General features: G+C 33.1%; 4 protein-coding genes across 4 annotated transcripts; 1 reads left to right on the top strand and 3 right to left on the bottom strand.

Annotated features, from left to right (window-relative positions):
- Positions 1 to 342: 342 nt before the first annotated feature.
- Positions 343 to 3006, bottom strand: LOC102606871 (uncharacterized). Its single transcript, XM_006478226.4, has 2 exons — positions 2606 to 3006; positions 343 to 699 (listed from the first exon to the last, which is right to left on the bottom strand). The coding sequence occupies exons 1-2, from the start codon at positions 2845 to 2847 to the stop codon at positions 492 to 494; spliced, it is 450 nt and encodes a 149-aa protein (XP_006478289.2). The 5' UTR covers positions 2848 to 3006; the 3' UTR covers positions 343 to 491.
- Positions 3007 to 4973: 1967 nt separating this feature from the next.
- On the top strand, positions 4974 to 7118 carry LOC102578071 (secretory phospholipase A2 alpha). The gene is given in 4 exon segments (NM_001288940.1): positions 4974 to 5099; positions 5190 to 5232; positions 5329 to 5454; positions 6869 to 7118. Coding segments are annotated over 4 exon segments (471 nt in total). The 3' UTR covers positions 7045 to 7118.
- Positions 7119 to 8282: 1164 nt separating this feature from the next.
- On the bottom strand, positions 8283 to 14582 carry LOC102607448 (uncharacterized). The gene is made up of 2 exons (XM_006478228.4): positions 14315 to 14582; positions 8283 to 8670 (listed from the first exon to the last, which is right to left on the bottom strand). Exons 1-2 carry the CDS (start codon positions 14527 to 14529, stop codon positions 8466 to 8468), a joined length of 420 nt encoding a protein of 139 aa, XP_006478291.2. The 5' UTR covers positions 14530 to 14582; the 3' UTR covers positions 8283 to 8465.
- Positions 14583 to 15169: 587 nt separating this feature from the next.
- LOC102607740 (berberine bridge enzyme-like D-2) lies at positions 15170 to 17304 on the bottom strand. The gene has a single exon (XM_006478229.4). The coding sequence runs from the start codon at positions 17013 to 17015 to the stop codon at positions 15360 to 15362; it is 1656 nt and encodes a 551-aa protein (XP_006478292.2). The 5' UTR covers positions 17016 to 17304; the 3' UTR covers positions 15170 to 15359.
- Between the last annotated feature and the right edge of the window lie 1332 nt (positions 17305 to 18636).

Here is an 18636-nt window from a genome sequence, read left to right as displayed (position 1 = left end):
ATTCTTTGGCCCTTTTTCAGGATGTACACAGACTCATATTAGATGTGACAGAATAATGGCTGTGACTTTGGCATTGGAACAGTTATCTCCATGAAATAAAAAATTTTGACACTTTCTAATCAATGTTTAGAAGCTTTTATTCACTGTTTCATTGAGCCTGATTTGGTGTTTCACGCATACAAGAATAGCGGTTTGCCAAATTGTCAGAGAGATGAAAAAGGATAGTATGATTATAATTGATGCCCTTTGCCATCAATAACTGTCTCACTAATTGCCCTTTCAAGGAGTTTTTGCGACATTCTCCGCTATGAAGATCACAAAGTAATGAAACTTGAAACAAAATGCACTGAAACACAGATGATAATCAATAATCTAACACAATGAAGCTCCCAGGTTACATAATCAGGCGCAATCTTTCAACATAAATTCTACCAATTGATCAGTTACTAAGTAACATGCTTCTAGCCGAGAAGGTTTAAGGTTTATTTACATTACTTTTCCAAGCTATAGTGCTTGTTAACAGCTTCAATGACATCCCAAGTGATCTTCATTCCTTTGGGGAAAACAACCAAATCACCAGTTCCAATTTCAAATGATCCTTCACGCCCATCAACATAAACAATCACTTTCCCCTCCAGCAGATACATTGTCTCTGTGGCGGTGAATGTCCATGGAAATTTGCTTGGTGGGCATCCCCACCTATTCACCACATATCAAAGTAATTTTCCATTAATACCAGTCCATGCATTGATTAGTAGTGCGATAAAGATAACTGGCATCACTCCTCAAAACATATGTGAGAGAACGAGAAAGCCACCCTAGCAGTTGGTAAAAATGGCATGGTTACCAGGATAGCAGCAAATCAACAAGGCTGGTGCACTGGCATATAAAATTTAAGCTATGATTTGACTCACTATGCAGAAGCTGCTCACAAAACTGTAGATCTTATGGTTCACTAATAGTGTTACCAAATTTTATAAGTAAATTTGATCTTCATTTGATTAACTGTGGATGGTTCAGATCAAGTTGGTTCAGTTTTCACTTGTCACAAAATCTGACAAAACACAGTAGGAAATTAGTCAAAAAAGGCATGCTAACAGAAACCGGGCAGACCACTAGGAAAATTGATTTAGGAGGCACTAAATTCTTCATTTACCCCTTTGCAGTATTACAACTGAATGAAAATAATTGTTGAACAAAAAACAGGCCCTTTCTGTCTTTTCACAATCTCTAGGCTTGCAAGATTTCAAGTATTTTATGCTTATTTGGGGTTTCTTTATAGCATCATTCCCACTTTCCAGCTTACAAAGAATGCAATTCCATGTCAATTCGCCTTAATAAGGTACATATATGAAAATTCTAACAAAGTCATGCAAAACCGAATAACAATTGAGGAGCCAGGCAGCCAAACGTGAATAAAATCAAGGGTTCATAGGGTGACTTATACCATTGACCACCTAATCTTCTTCTTTTGGTAACTATATTTGCTAAAAGTCAAAAGAAGTATCTCTGTATCATTCTTCAATAATTCAACAGCTGATTCTACTTTTGGATAGTACACACAGCAGACAATCATTATTTTCAAATCCTAGTAGTGGATTCATATTTTCAATCACCTAAACACCAACTTTCAGGTTCAGTTCAGCTTCTATTCCTCTGTAGGAAAGACAATCATCAAAAGTTTTTAACTAGAATAAAAGATGGCGGTGCATATCCTATCAAAGTACCAAAATGAAAATAAGTTACAGGTTTCCTCATTCATCTTCCACGGAATCAACCAATTTTATCAAATGCTACTCAAAACATATAGGATGAAGAATAAGTGTGATGTGGACCAGTTGTCACAAAGCTACTAAAAAGGGATTGACTTACAGCTCAACATACTAAAACCACTAATGAGAATCACTTTGATCACTACATATTTTCCGGTCAAGTCCTAATTTTTTAAAAGAATTTCTTTGTACCACCCTGAGAGATTTACAGCTTGAACCAACTAACAACTTTTTAATTAAAGAGCCGAGAATCATATTAAACATGCAATTTGAATGAATAAGATTAAGTCATCTTGTGGTCCAAAGTTCACAAAAATGATTTTCTTTTACAGAAATGATCAACATACTTTGATCTTTTCGGGATTTTTTTTCACAACTTTGTAAAATAGAAAATTGATTTTCTCTGAAATGGGTAACAGTGGAAATAATTATGGTCTTATCGGTAATCTCCTAAACCTAAAACCTCTTTGGACTCAAAGATGGCCATTTTGACACAAGCAAAAAAAAAAAAAAAAACCAACTTAATTGTGAACATTAAAAAATACCACATCCTTGTTTCTGAAATTGCAGAAAACCCAACCAATCTCAACAGGCTTTTAGTACAAACAAGTCAGATGATGTGAACGAAATTGAACCAATAATTTCATCACTAACACCAACACCAAATTATACATTGTCTAATCTGCCAGAATGAGTTGTAATGTCAAAGCAATAACAAACTAACAAATTCAGCAAAGAAAAAAATGAATTTTTAATCTAAAAGTACAAACAATCCAAAAATAAACCACTACCCTAAATAATTTATGAAATTTGAAAAAACAGAAATAACATACTTGGGCCATGAAGTAACTCCAAGCTCAGAAAGTTTGGATTGAGGAGGATTCTTCTCAATCTTGACACCAAAAATCTCAGCAGTAGCAGCAGTAGTTGTGGTTGTGGAAGCCATTACAGGTTTAGATTTTGATACTCTTGGGGTTGTTGGCTTGGACTTGGGGATAGGGATAATCAAGGGTGAAAGCAGCGAGAGAAGCAACACTAGTAATGAAGAGAGCACTAAAGTGTGATTTAATGCCATTGCCGGCTTGATATGAATGCTTCCGCCTTCTCTTTAATTCATGTAAGTGCTACTTCAAGTGGCTCAAAGCCTTTCCAATATTTAAGGAAAGCCCCAGCCACTCTGTAAACTTTTAATAAACCACTTACACATACACGTCTCCTTTCCTCTCAGTAGTAGTTCAGTTCTTGTCTTGTCCTGTCTTTGTCTTGGTCAAGCAACACTCCCAAGAGAAAATATCCCTCTTGTACTTGTTGGGCCCGCCTTACTTTTTTGGCCCACTTTAGGCCCATTAACTTGTTGATCAAAATGTTTATAATTTACTATTTTTACGGAGATTTGACTAAATTTAAGAACAACTGAAATAAATTTGATTGAATTTTGAATATGACTTCTTTGAAAAATACGATAAATTTTAATAATTTTTTTTTAAACAATCTCATAAAAATTCATAATTGTCTCAATCAAAAACTAATTAGCGTCCATTAGTGAAGAAAGTGGAAGTCTTTTATGACATTCCACATAACATTTATGATTTATCTTTGTCTAGGGTTTTCTTTACTTCTTCTATTTAAATTATAAAATGGGAACATATATATAAAGCAAGTTTCTGGTTTTGTCAATTGCCATGTCGATCAAAATAACATAAACAAAATTAATCAAACTGATATTTTTATGATTGGAAGTTAATCGGAACCATTTACCCACATGAGGGTTAAAGTAAGGCAAATAATTTATCTCTAAGCTATCAAGTGGTTACCCTAATAGATAAGTTTTATTTTGGATATTTGTAGATAATAGTTGTACAAAAAATAACAAAAATATTAAAAAAATTGAAGACAATTTTTTTTCTTTTTTTAAATATTGTAGAGAATAATTAGAGCTACAAAACTTCTTAATTAAGAAAAAAAATGATTAGATTCCCCAGTGTTTTGTCTATCCTGTGCTGACCTAGCATTTGGGATTATTCTTCCACATGGAAAAGGAGGTTCTTAATGGATGCCACTTAATTTCACCCGGATCAGATGTGATAATAAGATATAAAATCTTGAAAATATACATGATTTTTCGTTTGATATAGAATTTTTATCGTATCACTTGTTAGCTTTATGTTCACTCATTTTTGTTAATCTTTTGACCTAATTGATATCTTCAAATCCCATTAGAGATATATTTCAAGTAAAACATAATTTTTCATTTGTTAAAAGGATAAGGAGATTCAATGTTTAGTTGAGTTTATGCTGAACACTGAATCAATAATCATTATTTATCTTACACGAGTTCCATGTCACTTCCAATCAATTTTAATATTGATTGGGTGCCCAACATAAGCTCAATTGAGCAACAAATTCTAGTAATAAAACCATAAAATTATTATTGCATAATATTTAATATCTATAATAAAACTTGATATCTTTTAAAGATTGAGTTATATTTTAAAATTGTACCCCAAAATTTCATTTTAAAGAAAGGTAGATGGTGTGATTATATTATTTATTCATTTGAAAATCGTGAAAATTTTATCAACTACCTCATAAATGACATATCACATGGTACATTATTTTAAATGAAAATTTGAAATATAGTCTGAAATATATATATAATTACTCTAAAAAAGTTAACATGTTTAAAGGGTTTTGTTCACAATAAAAATTAATATTAGATTCTCAAAGATTCTCAATGTAGAACACTCATATCGATCAATTAATTTTATATTATATGATCTGCTCTATTCACAATCAATTAATCTATATACCTTATAAATGAGTTAGCTAAAATGGATTCTTCACGAGATGGAACCTCAAAACCACTCAATATTTTTCGCCATCTATTTATAGCACATATACTGCCAATGCAATGCAAACAAGTTGACGAATAAAGCTTTATTTATTTATTTATTCATTTTAAATGTTGATGATTGACGAAGAAGTGAAATTCACTCTTAATAAATTAATAATAATGATAAAAGAAAACAAAGACATATCACGAGTCATTACCAGACAAAATCCAACCCTTCATAGACTTCAACACCTCTGTGTTTCTCAGAACTTATGTCCTCCTTTTTCTCTATAAATCAGAGCTTTTAAGCAAAACCAAGCTTCATTTTCTCTGTTCTTCTCTTGGCTAAACTCTATTAATTTTAACAAATGGTGATGACACACCAACATTCTTTGAAGTTGGCCATAGCCCATGTTTTCATTTTTCTAATCCTTTCAGTTTCTGTTCATGCTCTCAACATTGGAGTTCAATCAGCATATTCTGCCATTTCTGTGGTTTTTATTTGTTTTTACTTAAATTTTTTTCTTTTATTTTAAAACCCATTTCAGTTTACATTAATAACTGCATGTTTTCACGTCTTGCAGAGCAAAGATTGCAGCAGAAAATGTGAATCTGACTTCTGTTCAGGTAATAGTGATGCCTTGTGATGAAATATTGAGATTCCAATAATTGATAAGTATTCCTTTTTTCATTTGTTCTTAAAAAGCATTTTGGAAACTGCAGTGCCCCCATTTCTGAGATATGGCAAGTACTGTGGGCTGCTGTACAGTGGATGCCCTGGAGAGAAGCCTTGTGATGGCCTTGATGCTTGCTGTATGAAGCATGATGCCTGCGTCCAAGCCAAGAACAGTAAGTTTTCACTGTGCTTTTACAAGATATTTTAATTATGTTTAACGTGGGAGTTCAAAAGTCCAAATCCATCTAATAAAATATCTTTTGAGTCATCTTGAAGAGTTTGAAAAAGTTGGGAACTTTTGAATTTTGATGTAGCTTTCTTTTTGAAGTTGCTTTCTCTGTCAGATGTACAATGATTTAAAGGTGCAACTACTATTTTCTTTGGGGATAATCCACTTCAATATGATGGAAACAGAAGTAAACCAGGGCGGCGTTAAATATAAGTCGAATAAGCCTACAATCCCATATTTTAGGAAAATCTCATTTTTTAAATATTTAATTAATAATTTTTTTAAAATTATTTATTAGAGAAAAATTTATTAGACATATTTTTAATTAATAATTATTCTATAATTAAAATTTATTTTTAGTAAAAATAATCTTATTGTCAGAAAATATAATTAATAATATTTGTCTAACCATTAATTCATTCACTATTAATTTTTCTTAGAAAAATAAATAAATTCTGTACCTTTTTAGTTTTATATTAAAATAAAACTTAATTATTTAATATTCGAATCTTTATCTTTAAGTATTCCTTTTAATTTCTATTAAAAAAACCTTATAATCTATAAAATCATAGATAAAATTTTTTTTATTCTCTTCTTTGCAAGGAAAATTATTATATACATTACTTAATTTAAAAAAGAAAAAAATAGTTTTTTTTAATACAAAGTCTATAAAAAAGAAAAAAAATACAAATAGTTTTTTTAAAAATACAAACTATTTAAAAAAGAAAAAAAAAGATTTTTAAAACACAAAGTCTATATCTATTATCTTATCATCAATTCATTATTTTAACTTTCTTATGCTAGCTTTCTAAATATTTTATTTTAAAATAATATTTTTCATATTTATTTAATATTTCTTTTTTTTCGTAGAAGTGCTAATGGAAGTAAATTTTTAGGTTTTGTTTTTTAAAACTTCTTAAGATCTTCTTAATTATTGTTGAAATTCAAAAACTAAAAATGAAATGAATTTTGAGCTCTTTTATTTTTTTTATTAAATATTGAAGTTGCTGAATAAAAAAAAAAGGCCTCTTAAAAAAAAAATTCGCCTAAACCCCGGATACTCTAAAGTGGATCCTAAAATAAACTCACCCTTTCAGTACAACTTTTGATGTAATTTTTAATGCTTGCTTGATTTTATGTCTATCAATTTTTCATATGTTTAGCTATGGTATAGAAAACAGCTAGATTGACAGAGACCTGGTATCTTAATAACTTATAATATCTCAGCAGTGTCGGTGGCCCGATTCTGGCCTTTTGAAAACAATAGTTGATGTCTCACACTTTACGGAACATATTAATATAAAACATGGCGTCAAACAGAATGTCTTAGAATTTACTGTTGATGGTGGTGGCTGCAGATGACTATTTGAGCCAAGAATGCAGCAAAAACTTCATCGATTGCATGGAGAAATTCAAGAGAGCAGGAGGGCGTTCATTCAAAGGAAACACATGCGGAGTTGAAGAAGTTATTGATGTAATCATTGTTGTCATGGAAGCCGCTTTGCTTGCTGGAAGGGTTCTTCATAAACCATAGCATCCTCATAAAAAAGAAAGAGAAAGGGTTTGTTTCATCAATTATGCTTTTTAATGATTAGTGCCCATTTGTTTACTTAATAGGACTTTTTGTCATTTTGTTTTCAAGAGACACGTGAAGGTGAATGCATGCACCAGAGTATTCTCATATCAGAAATGATAAATTCAACAACTACTTTTCAGTAGGGTGGTATTATGAAAAAAAAAATTCAAAACCAAGAAGTTGAGCAATGATCTTATACTGCTAGCCCCAGTGGCTTGGGATGCGTTTAAAATTGAGGTGTTGTAATTTTTAAGTTACAATTGTTATAGAAAAAAAACTATAACAATGAAACAAAAGTTAGTAATATAATGTAAGTGTAAGTTTTAAATAATAATTTTAATAAAATTATTAAAGATATAATAGATTTTTTATTATACAAGTGAAAAATTATATCTTTCCAGTTATAACAACTAATATTTACTAAACACTTTAGTGCTGTAACTTTTAAATTACAACTATCCAATCTCAATTTCAAACACATTCTTAATCCAAGTGATTTTAAGCTCCTTCTATCATGCGGGTAGTAATTTTGCCAAACCCCCAAACCTTAAAAGAAAAAGGGGAGAGAAATACGCATGCTGCTAGTTATGAGATGCATGCATTAAAAGCTACAATTTTCATTGGATGGCGTCCATAGTTGATGCTGCTGTTTGATGTGCACCGCTTACACAAGGCCATTAGGGGTATTAATTTTGCAATCTATGATCTATCCAATCCAAATAGATTCTTACAAGAGCGCTATGACGTATTTAGTAGTGTGGTATTATGGCCTTTAAGCTACAACTGCTTAATTCAAGCAGATTTTTACACGAGTGTTACGAACTTGTCACCATTTTAATAGCGAGGTAGGTGTTGTGGATAAGAATGAATAAAAAGCACCTACAGCTCAGCGGACTATATCATACACATCCAGCTGAGTTACCACATTCCAGTTGCTGGAAATCATTACCCAAACGGGCCAGGTATTCGGTCCAATTCAAACACTCAACTCCTTACAAAATTTTTCTTACACTAAGTCGAGGAAAATTTTCTGACCCCCTAGCACCACACACACGCAATACTGATCCCAGTTATAAGATTTTCTGAACAAATTTGGAAACAAATGTACCCCCTAGCACCACACACGCAGTTCTGATCCCAGTTATAAGATTTTCTGAACAAATTTGGAAACAAATGTACATGCGCATACAAAGAGAGACATAAAGTAGGATCAAATATTTTTAAAAATCATCTGAGACTAGTTCCAAAGCCTTAAAGTTTTCATCACACTGATAGTAACAGAGCAGATTTATTATTGGCAGGGCATTTACAGGAGAGTGGTAAAAATATGCTTGGGTACCTATGACAGTAATACAAGTAACAGACTCTATGCAAGATTATTACCCGAACTTGTAGTGCTTGTCCACACCTACAGAAACATCCCAAGTGCAACTCATTCCTTTTGGGAACACTACCAGATCACCAGCTCCAATCTCAACACCCTCATTCGAGCCATCAGGATAAACCTTCACTTTGCCCTCAAGGAGATAGCATGTCTCTTTATCCGAGTATGTCCAAGGAAATTTGCTTGGCGGACAACCCCACCTGCTCATTCACAATGATCATGAACAACAATAAAGCACATCAGTAACTGCAGTTGCTTTAAGATTTAAGAAAACACAAGGAGTTCCAAGCAGCTACCAACATAAGAACTATGAGTAACAAAGCTCAACAAGGACAACAAATGTACATCAAATAAAAAGGAAGCTGTTCTCTCTGTAGTCTGTTATATCAAAAAATTTCTCAACTCATACATTCTTGACTCATTCGTCTTAAAGATAAGGGATAAATTATGTTATATAAATTTCAAAAAGGGATTCCAATTAGTAAACTGACAAAACTAACTCCAATTACTTTCAATATCATCCCTTTTTCCCTTGCAACCTTGCAACTGCACAATAACCTGTCAAGTAATTAGGATGAAGAAATTGCATTTTTAAATACAGAAAATATCAGGGACCCCTGTATTTCTGACAAATGTGTTGATTTAAAAATATTCAAGCAGTGGAAAAATCCAGATCTCATCTCTCATAATATATAAGATTTACTATCTAGACGTGTGGACACCTTTTCTCTACCCAAAGTAAACATTGTGTACCCATCTACTTTTCCCATTAGAAAAAGCTAACTTTATATGCTTATTAATACCCCCAATTGTTTAGGGGTATTTGAGTCATTTATTTAAAGGGTATTTTAGTCTTTTCCTCTTTAGCGAACCCTATTGCCTAATAACAAAAAGAAAACAATGTCATTCTTTACTCTAGCAAGACTGAGAGACGGTGAAGAAGAAGAGAGTTTGGGAAAAAAATTCATTTAGTCTCTAAAATTTTTAAAATTTGTCTTCATGCTTTAAACATCTTCATTTTGATGATGTCTAAGAATTGATCCACTCCAAATCATCCAAGGAGGTGTCCATTGATGTGCAATTAGAGATAAGTTTTTATTCTTGGTCTTTGTTCATTGTCATAGAGAAACACGATTAGATAATATAAATAGTAGTAATAATATAAGATTTTGCAGGGAAATATATTTGGAAAATAATATTAATTAGTACAAATTGATGTTGATTTTCACATATGTTAAACTAGACATCTTCAAGAATGTTTTTACTTCAAGCTAATCGGATAAGAATTCAATTTATTTCGATTCTTAAACTTCAAGTATGAAAAACTTGAAAATTTCTAATTCTAGTGAAGAACATGAATTATGAAATTATTTTGCCATACCTAGGCTTCTTCAAAAATTACGAAATGAAAATATTTGATGTCTATAGACAATTTTTGAAGATTTTACAGACTAAATGAATTTTTTCCTTAAACTCTCTTCTTCTTCCTCTTTTTATCGTCTCTTTGCCTTGCTAGAGCAAAGAATAACATTTTTTTCCTTTTATACTTAAGCATCAGATGTAATAACCCAATTCTTCTAGGGTATCTCAGCAAAATTGTTTAAGAGTATCTTAATCATTAAGTCAATGGCATTTTAATCTTTTCCCCCTTGGCTAAACCTAGCCCTCAGTATAAAAAGAAAACCTCATCTCTATTTTACAAGAGAGAGAGAAAGAGAAAGATTGGCAAATCGATGAAGAAAGAAGAAAAAAAGAGAAAGAAGAAGAGAAGAAGAAGAAACTCTGAACTTATTAGGTTAGACCATGAGTAAAACAAAAGTGAAAACCATGAGATCAATTTATACTAATTGCTATGATTTTCAAAACAACTCATTGTCAGCATACTTCCCTGCAAAATCTTAGATTTCTATTTCTACTATAATTAACTAATCATGCTTTTTCATAACAATTAACAAAGATCAAGAACCAAAATTTACCTCCAATCTTCTCTCTCACCACATAGCCACTTCAAATGACACAACTTTGATCTCATGAATCTCTCTCTTGTTTTGCTCATGCCTAAACCTAGGAAAGAAGAGGAGGAGAAGTGTTTATTTTTTTCTCTTCTTCTTTCTTTCTTCCCTCCCTCTTCTCTCCCTTTTCTTCTTCTTTCTTTGTCTCTTTGCTGATCTCTCTTTTGTAAAATAAAGATCACATTTTCATTTTATACTTACAGCAAGATTAGCTAAGGGTTGTTAAAATACAAAAATGTCCTTGACTTAACGAAATGACTAAAATTCCCTTGAATAATCTTACTAAGATACCTTAGAAGAATTTGTTGCGGAAGATTTAGAATTCAAAACTCTAATTTTACCACTCAAAATAAATTTACTCAAATTTAAGAAATGCTCAATACTTTTATTACACTCTTTTAAAAAACTAAGCTTGGATTATTTAGTATACAAAATGCTTCTCTTAAATGCATTACAACTTTAAAAGAATATCTTATATATAGTAATACGAATGAAATGTACACTACACATATTATTTAATTTATTTAAACTACTACCATACAAATCTTATCTAACACACTTTAATTAAACACCTTTCATTTTGCACTGGCAAAATGGTAATAGTTTCTTATTACTTAACTTTATTATATAAGTCATGATGCCATTAAGCATTTTTTATCTTAGGCTGACATTGATTTTTTAACGCTCCCCTTCAACATCAGCTCCCTTTCTTTGGACAATGCTGGCTACTTTCCGGCACTCAAAACTCTTTGTGAACAAGTCTGCAACTTGCTCATCCATTTGACATGTCTCATCTGAATCTCTTCTTATAGAACTTTTTCTCTAACAAAATGATAATGCACTTCCACATGCTCAGTTCTCGCAGAAATTACAAATTGGTTGTCACGGTACAACGGAACTACATAATCAATTAATTGATGTAGATCATTCATCGGCTGTATCAACTATGCACTCTCTTGAGTTGCCATTGCTACTGCTCAGTACTCTGCTTCTATCGTCGACGAAGACACAATCAGTCGTTTCTAACTACACCACAAAACAATTCCAGAACCAAGTTTAAACATATACTTAATAGTTGATCGGTGATCATCATGATTTCCTACACAGTTAGCATCATAATAGCCAACTAGCTTACAATATTCACCATTCTTGTACAAAAGATTATAGTCAATTGCATCCTTCACATACCTCAAAATTCGCCAGATTGCTTCCAAATGCGTTTTCTTTGATGGCAAAACCCGAGGTTGGCCTCCAGTATGGCAATGCCTAGATTCAGCCCAAACATATTTTTTAAACACTCGAGCCTAGCTTTTTTATATGGAATTAAAAAGCTCAAATTTTATATTTACAATATTATATCTATGTTTTTAATTTATTTTATAATTTTATAATTTTTAATTTTATTAACTTTAAATGTTTAAGATTTAAAATTTATGTAATTTAGGTTCCGGGCCAGACCCCAGGCTTATCAAGTGATGTCCGGGACTGGCTCAGCTTTAGGCCGATACCTATGTCTGATCTGAGACTAAGTTGCGCGGGTATTTTTGATACCCCTACTTCTTTGGCTTTTGCGTGAACCGACTCATCACACTAATTGCATAAGAAATGTCAGGTCAATCTAATGTCAAATAGATAACACTGCCTCTCAATTGTCGATACATCGTTGCATTTTCTAAGTCTTTTCCTTCATATGCACATATATTGTCATTGGTTTCCTCTGTGCTAACAAAGGAATATTCCTTCTTGTGTGCAATCAATCTCTACACCAAGAAACTGCTTAAGTTGTCCAACTTTCAGCTAGAAATGAACTAACTAATTCTTTTTTGTTTGAAGAATTTCTACATCATCATCACCGGTTATGATTAAATCATCCATCTACAAGCGTTACTGAATAACCACTTTGAATTAGAAATTCTGCAATCTTTTCATGCCACGCACTATGTGCTTATTTCAATCTATATCATGCCATCCACAACTTACATACATAATCAAAATGATTTTGGCTCTAAAAAACCATTGGTTGAATCATATAAATCTATTGATCTAGCTCTCAATGAAGAAAAGCATTCTTCACATCCATTAGCCACGAGTTCCAATCCTTGTTGGCTGCAAGTGCAACTAGTACTCGCACAGTTGTAAGTTTTGCCACTGGACTAAATGTTGCTAAAAATCAATGTAAGCTAAGATTAATAATGCCCAATGGTATCATGACTTACATAATAAAGTTAGGTCATGAGAAGTAATTTCACATTGCACTAGCAAAATAAATGGTATTTAATTAAAGTGTGTTAGGTAAGCTTTGTATAGTTGTGCATTTCATTTATATTACTATAAATAAGCTACTCCTTTGAAGTTGTAATTCATTCAAGAGAAACATTTTGTATACTAAGCAATACATGCTTAGTTTCCTCTAAAGAGTAACAAAATGGAGCATTTTATTTTTCAAATTTGAGTAAATTTATTTTTGTATGGTAAAATTAGAATTGCAAACTCTAAACCTTCCTCAACAATTATTATCAAAGTGAGATGATTTAGGTCCGACTCTTCGGTGGAGCTATCTTGAGTTTCGAGGAGTTTGTAATTCTACGAGATTGTTAGTCAAGCTTGTTTGGTATGGTTGAAATCTTGCCAATACCCTAATAACCGTATTCTTAATTCTAATTAAATTTTAAAAAATTACTTCAACTACAATAAGAATTCACACCACTTGTTGCAGTAAGATGGTGACACAATCAAATTAAAATAAGGAATATGGTGACTAGGATTCCCACCACAGAACTATATTTTGTTTTTATCATACGAAGACTACACAAACATGAAACAATATAACTGTTTTCTTTCACACAAACAGCAAAATTTGTTGGTTTGCTTTGGATAATGGAAAAAGCGTCCACACCTCCAATGTAGACTTAGCTTGGAAGATACATGGTGATAGATTCACTCTTGAAAACTTGGTGACAGATTCAGTCTGGGAGCCTAATTATCGGTGGTATGGTTTCAACAGCGGAAAAGCAAATACATAATTTCTAGACTAAGATTATCTTAATACTTAATGAGAGTAGCTATCTACATTTTCTGCTCCATAAAATTTTTAAAACCAACATAACGTAGTATAAGACTCCACGGATTTTTCACTTTTTAGAATTCACCGCTTTGTAAATCGACACCCCCTCTACTTTGACAAGCTGTGTTTTGAACACATGGTGGTTTATGCACATCACTTGCACCGCAAATGTACTTCACATAGTGCCACAAATGTTCTTCACATGGGGACACAAATGTCCTGAAACTTATCCCTACAATGTCATTGCACGCTACCACAAATCTCCCACAGGCTACAACTAGCACCACAAGCAGTTTTTTCTAAGTCAAGCTGACATTTTTCCAGGGTAGAATGGAGAGACAATGAACTGTTTGATTTTGCATTTTTCCAGTTTTGGTTTCTAGCTAGATATGATCGGGAGAGAAAATTTTCCAGGCATTAGAGTAATGGCCTAATGAATTGATTACAGACTTCAAAGTTCTAATTTTTGTTTCCCAATTGTTATGATTTTAAAATATCAAATCTCAACTAAAGGCATAGTGAACATATAAAACAACACATGATTATTAAAATACAGTAAACCAAGATTTAATTTTGTTTTCTTTCCTATTCACCGTTTCTCAATATCCAAACACAACAACAAATCATTAATCATGTATCCGTAAATCTTGGCCAAAATCCATGAAAAAGAACAAGAAATGCAAAAAGATCATAACTTGATTCAACAGAAGCAAAATTCTCAATCACAGTAACATTAAAAATAAAAGAGAGAAGTGAAGAGTGAGTTACTTTGGCCATTGTCTAACACCAAGCTCAGTGAGTTTGGATTCAGGAGGATTCCTCTCAATCTTAACACCCAACTTCTCAATAGTAGTAGTTGACATGGCTTCTGCCCTCACCACCACCACTCTTCTTCTCGTTGAAAAATGATGAGAGGTTTTGCTTCTGGGGCTAAAAGTTGGCTGCTTTAACAATAAGAAGCTGCTGCTGCTCACACATGCCATTGCTAGTATTTTTTTTTTTTTTTGGGTTTTCGGAAAAGCCCAGAAGCAGAATCCTTTTACTTTACTTTATTATTATTTTTCAGTAAATGTGAGCCACTCGTGCCTCATCACTTTCTTTTCCCATCATATCATGGGCCTTCGTGTTAAACTTTCGGCACAATAGAACTGTCATGAAGGACGTTTGTAATTTCAGTAACCTTGGAAGTTATCAATTCGAGTTAATGTAGTTCACAATTATCTCCTTCTACAAAATGTAAAATAATAGTCGATCTGCCTATCTTTTAATATTATCAGGGTAGATTTTTGTACCTAAATTCTCAATAAACCTTAGATATATCTATGGATTGTAACAATTTTTTTTTAAAATAATGTACCCCCACTTTATTTTTACCAATATGTTATGTATAGAAGCATCTTCAAATATGTTTCGGCGGGTAATTCATTAATTTATCCAAATAATTTTTGTGATTTGTTTATTTGTTCATTGTGATGCTTTATGAGTAAATCAATCTCAATTCTTGTTTTAGACTCATTGCAGTATTTTTTATATTTGAAATGAAAAATTTTATGTTTTTTCTTAATAGAATTTTATATGGTAAGTAGATTATCCATATTTTAATAAAAGAAACGAGAGAGGTACTCTACATATATATATATATATAAGATTCCATATGGCGACAGAAAGTTTTAGACACATTGTGTTTTGGGTCAAAGCCCATTTACAAAATTCAAGGATTCAAAAGATAAATTTTGGTTTTCAGGTCCGCAGGTAGTGACAAGGCTGAGGATACATTACATGCACCATTTTCCCTTTCAAATTTGTCTCATTCTCATTCGGAACTTTTGCCTTTGAAACCCAAAGAGAACGTTGGAGGAATGCCCTGTTGATTGCTAAAAATGTTATTGGGATCAATGATAGTCTTGGCTTTAACCAGCCTGTCATAATTTTTCAAGAAGTATTTTTCACCCCAAACTCTAGCAATTTCAACAGCATCCTTAGATGGAAAGCTAGAGTTGATCAACTCCATTTCTCCCAAATCAATGTCCATGTAATTAATGTAAGCAGCTCTAGGACCCCATGACACAAATGGTGTCATTGCATTGTAGAATGCTCTAATCCAGTCAATGTATCCATTGCTTTTGTCATTATCTTCTCCGTACCAAGCCACTATGTACTGAATTGTAAAAAGGTTGCCATTTCTGTGAGGAAATGCAATTTCTTCACTGCCTATTTTATGCATAATTCCACCATAAGGGTCAAAAATGACATACCCTTTGGGCTCTTTATCAAGAATTTCCAGAGCAGTCCTTATTCCTGTGACAGAAATTGGAGTCCTCACATAGTCTGATTTTGCTTTGAAATAGTTCTTGTCTTGATTGTACCTGTTTTTCAAATCAGATATGGTGCTCCCATTACTCAATCCGGAAAAGAATAAAATCGATTCAATCCAACTCATTTCTTTGCCATCTTTTTCAGAAACACGCAGCTCAGGAAAAAAATTGTTCAGAATTGTCAAAGCTTCATGTTTTGGACCAAGATAAAACCCTTTGAATGTAGCTGATAAGCCAATGGATTTAGTCTCAGGCAAGCCAGCACCAATAAAACATGACAAGTAAAAATCATCTGTCAAATTTGGTGCAACATGTTGCCACTTGTTTACAAGCTTTGCAACATGTTGTTTGCTTCCAGGCCTGGAAAGAACAAAACCTGAAACAACTCTTGGTACTTGCAATAACTTGATTTTCCAGGCATAAACAATGCCCCATACTCCTCCACCACCACCTCTAATTGCCCAAAACACATCTTCCCCCATGGCTTCTCTGTTAAGTAACCTGCCATTTGCATCCATGAGAAGAGCATCCACAACATTGTCAGCTGCAAGCCCATATTTTCTCGACAACAATCCAAATCCCCCACCAGCGATGTGGCCGCCGACGCCTACTGTCGGGCAGGACCCCGCTGAAAAGCCATGAGTGTTGCTTGCCTCAGAAATGGCTGAATAAGCCTCCCCAAGTGTTGCTCCTCCTTGTACCCAAGCGGTTTCGGATTCTAAGTCCACTGAAATTTTGTTCAAATTTGACATGTCTAAGATCACAAACGAAGCTCCATCACTAGAAAATGATGAAGTGCCTTCATAGCTGTGGCCACCGCACCTCACTCTGAGTTCCATTGATTCATTTCTGCAACACAAGACACTGTTGACTAGCTGGTCTATACTCTCTGGCAAGATAATGGCCACTGGCTTGGGAACAGAAGAATCAGTGAACCGAAGGTTCTGAATTGAAAAATTGAGAAGCTCGTAGTAGTTGTAATTAGCTTCTTCAGAATGATCATTTTGAATATTGGGAAATAGGGTAAAGTTGTTTACATTGTATCGATTTAAACAAGATATAAAATTGAGTGTGGGCGTAGATTGCGAAGGGGTTATGATGATGATGATGATGAACATAAAAAGAAGAAATAGGTTGTTCAAAAAATTGGCCATGGCAGTGTTCTGGGTTTGTTGAATGATAGTGGTGGAGGGGTTTTAATGAACAATTCGAGAATCATTTCGAACGTTGAGGACAAAAGGATAAGGAGATGATCAAAGTGAAACGGAAATATGTGGCCGGCCATTGTTGATATCTGTATTGGAAGTTTTAACAAATAAGTACTCTGTTGATAAATTTGATGTTACATATAGAATTGACATGATATGATCAACACTGAAAGATGACAAAAGAGTTTGCATATATTATTGCTGCATATGAGAGCAAAGAGAGAGACTTGCTATTGTGTATATATATTGAATGAGCACTAGAGTCTTAGTGTAGAGCTTTATATACATGCCGGCCAATCATAAAATCCGTGGCCTGCTCATGCTTGCATGTATGGACCTGTGTTTATGTTCATACTCAGTGGATACGTATAGGGGTGGCAACGTCAATCAGGATTCGTGAATTCGTAAGCTTTGTCACCCCTAGCTAGTTATATATATTATATGGTATATTTGAGTAGTAGATTATGATTCATTTAGTAGTGAGTGGCTGCATGACTTTTAAGTTAAATTATAAAAGTTATAATTGTGAACTAAATGTTTATCTTTGGTTAACCAAAAGGGAAATTTATGAAAATAGCCACAAAATTTTAGGATTTTTAAAATTTGACTCCTCAAATTTTTTTCCCATTATAACTAGCAAAATGTTAGTTTTTTTTTTTTTTTTTATCAAATAGTCCTCCCCACTTTTAACAATTTTTTTTTGTTTTAACCACGACGTATCCTGGGGAGGGCCCCAACTGTGTGAGGTACTTTTAAGCTCGTACCACAACACAGACTAGAAGTCTCCGCTCGAACCTAGAGGCACAGATTCTCCCAACAAAGGCGACTTCCCTGCGACTCGAACTGGGGAGCAAACCCAGTCAAACCACTTAAGGGGACTCTATTGCCAGTGGAGCCAACACTTTGTTGGTCCACTTTTAACAATTTTATAAATTGATGCCACTCCTGTAAAATCTAAAAAATTATCAGTACCTCAACATTCTCAATACTCTCAACACTCCCAACAAATCATTAAACCTCATCACTCTTAACAAATCACCAAACCCCATCAAACAAGCATGACATAAATGAAGAAATAGTCATCAATTAGAGAGTTTCTTAGGGTTAGTGTATGTTTTTTACACAATATAAACATTTAATGTATTAAGTTTATGATTTAAGTTCGAAATTGATTTGCGTTTTGCTGTAAATATTGTTATTTTTCATCATAAAACAATTTGATTTCTTAAGGTATTTAGTTTGAATTGAGAAATCTAAAAAAAAATTGAAAATAATATTCGAGGTAAAATGAAGCCCAAATTATATGCAATTGAGAAGTTCATGTGCGACAGGCAATGAGATAGGTGTCTGTCTCACATAAACAAGGTAAGTTATGTGCAACAGAAAATTCATCTCACATAAACAAAGCTGTGTTTATGTGTGACATGCACCTATCCTATTGTATGTCGCACATAAGTTGTCTATCGCACATAATCATCTTATGTGTAACAATCATGTAAAATGTGTGGATACTTTCTAGAGACCATAACTTGAGCTATATGTGTCTATTTTAAGTGTATAATATATT

This window comes from Citrus sinensis, chromosome 3 (assembly GCF_022201045.2).
Source record: "Citrus sinensis cultivar Valencia sweet orange chromosome 3, DVS_A1.0, whole genome shotgun sequence".
Lineage (NCBI taxonomy): Eukaryota > Viridiplantae > Streptophyta > Magnoliopsida > Sapindales > Rutaceae > Citrus > Citrus sinensis.
The sequence above is the reverse complement of the archived record's forward strand: the minus strand, read 5'-3'. Positions and strand labels throughout refer to the sequence as shown.

Coding starts and splice junctions, on each gene's coding strand:
- LOC102606871 (XM_006478226.4), bottom strand. CDS start 2,847: ATGGCATTAAATCACACTTTAGTGCTCTCTTCATTACTAGTGTTGCTT. Junction 700..2,605: donor GGAGTTACTTCATGGCCCAA/GTATGTTATTTC, acceptor TGTGGTGAATAG/GTGGGGATGCCCACCAAGCA.
- LOC102607448 (XM_006478228.4), bottom strand. CDS start 14,529: ATGGCATGTGTGAGCAGCAGCAGCTTCTTATTGTTAAAGCAGCCAACT. Junction 8,671..14,314: donor GGTGTTAGACAATGGCCAAA/GTAACTCACTCT, acceptor GTGAATGAGCAG/GTGGGGTTGTCCGCCAAGCA.
- LOC102607740 (XM_006478229.4), bottom strand. CDS start 17,015: ATGGCCAATTTTTTGAACAACCTATTTCTTCTTTTTATGTTCATCATC.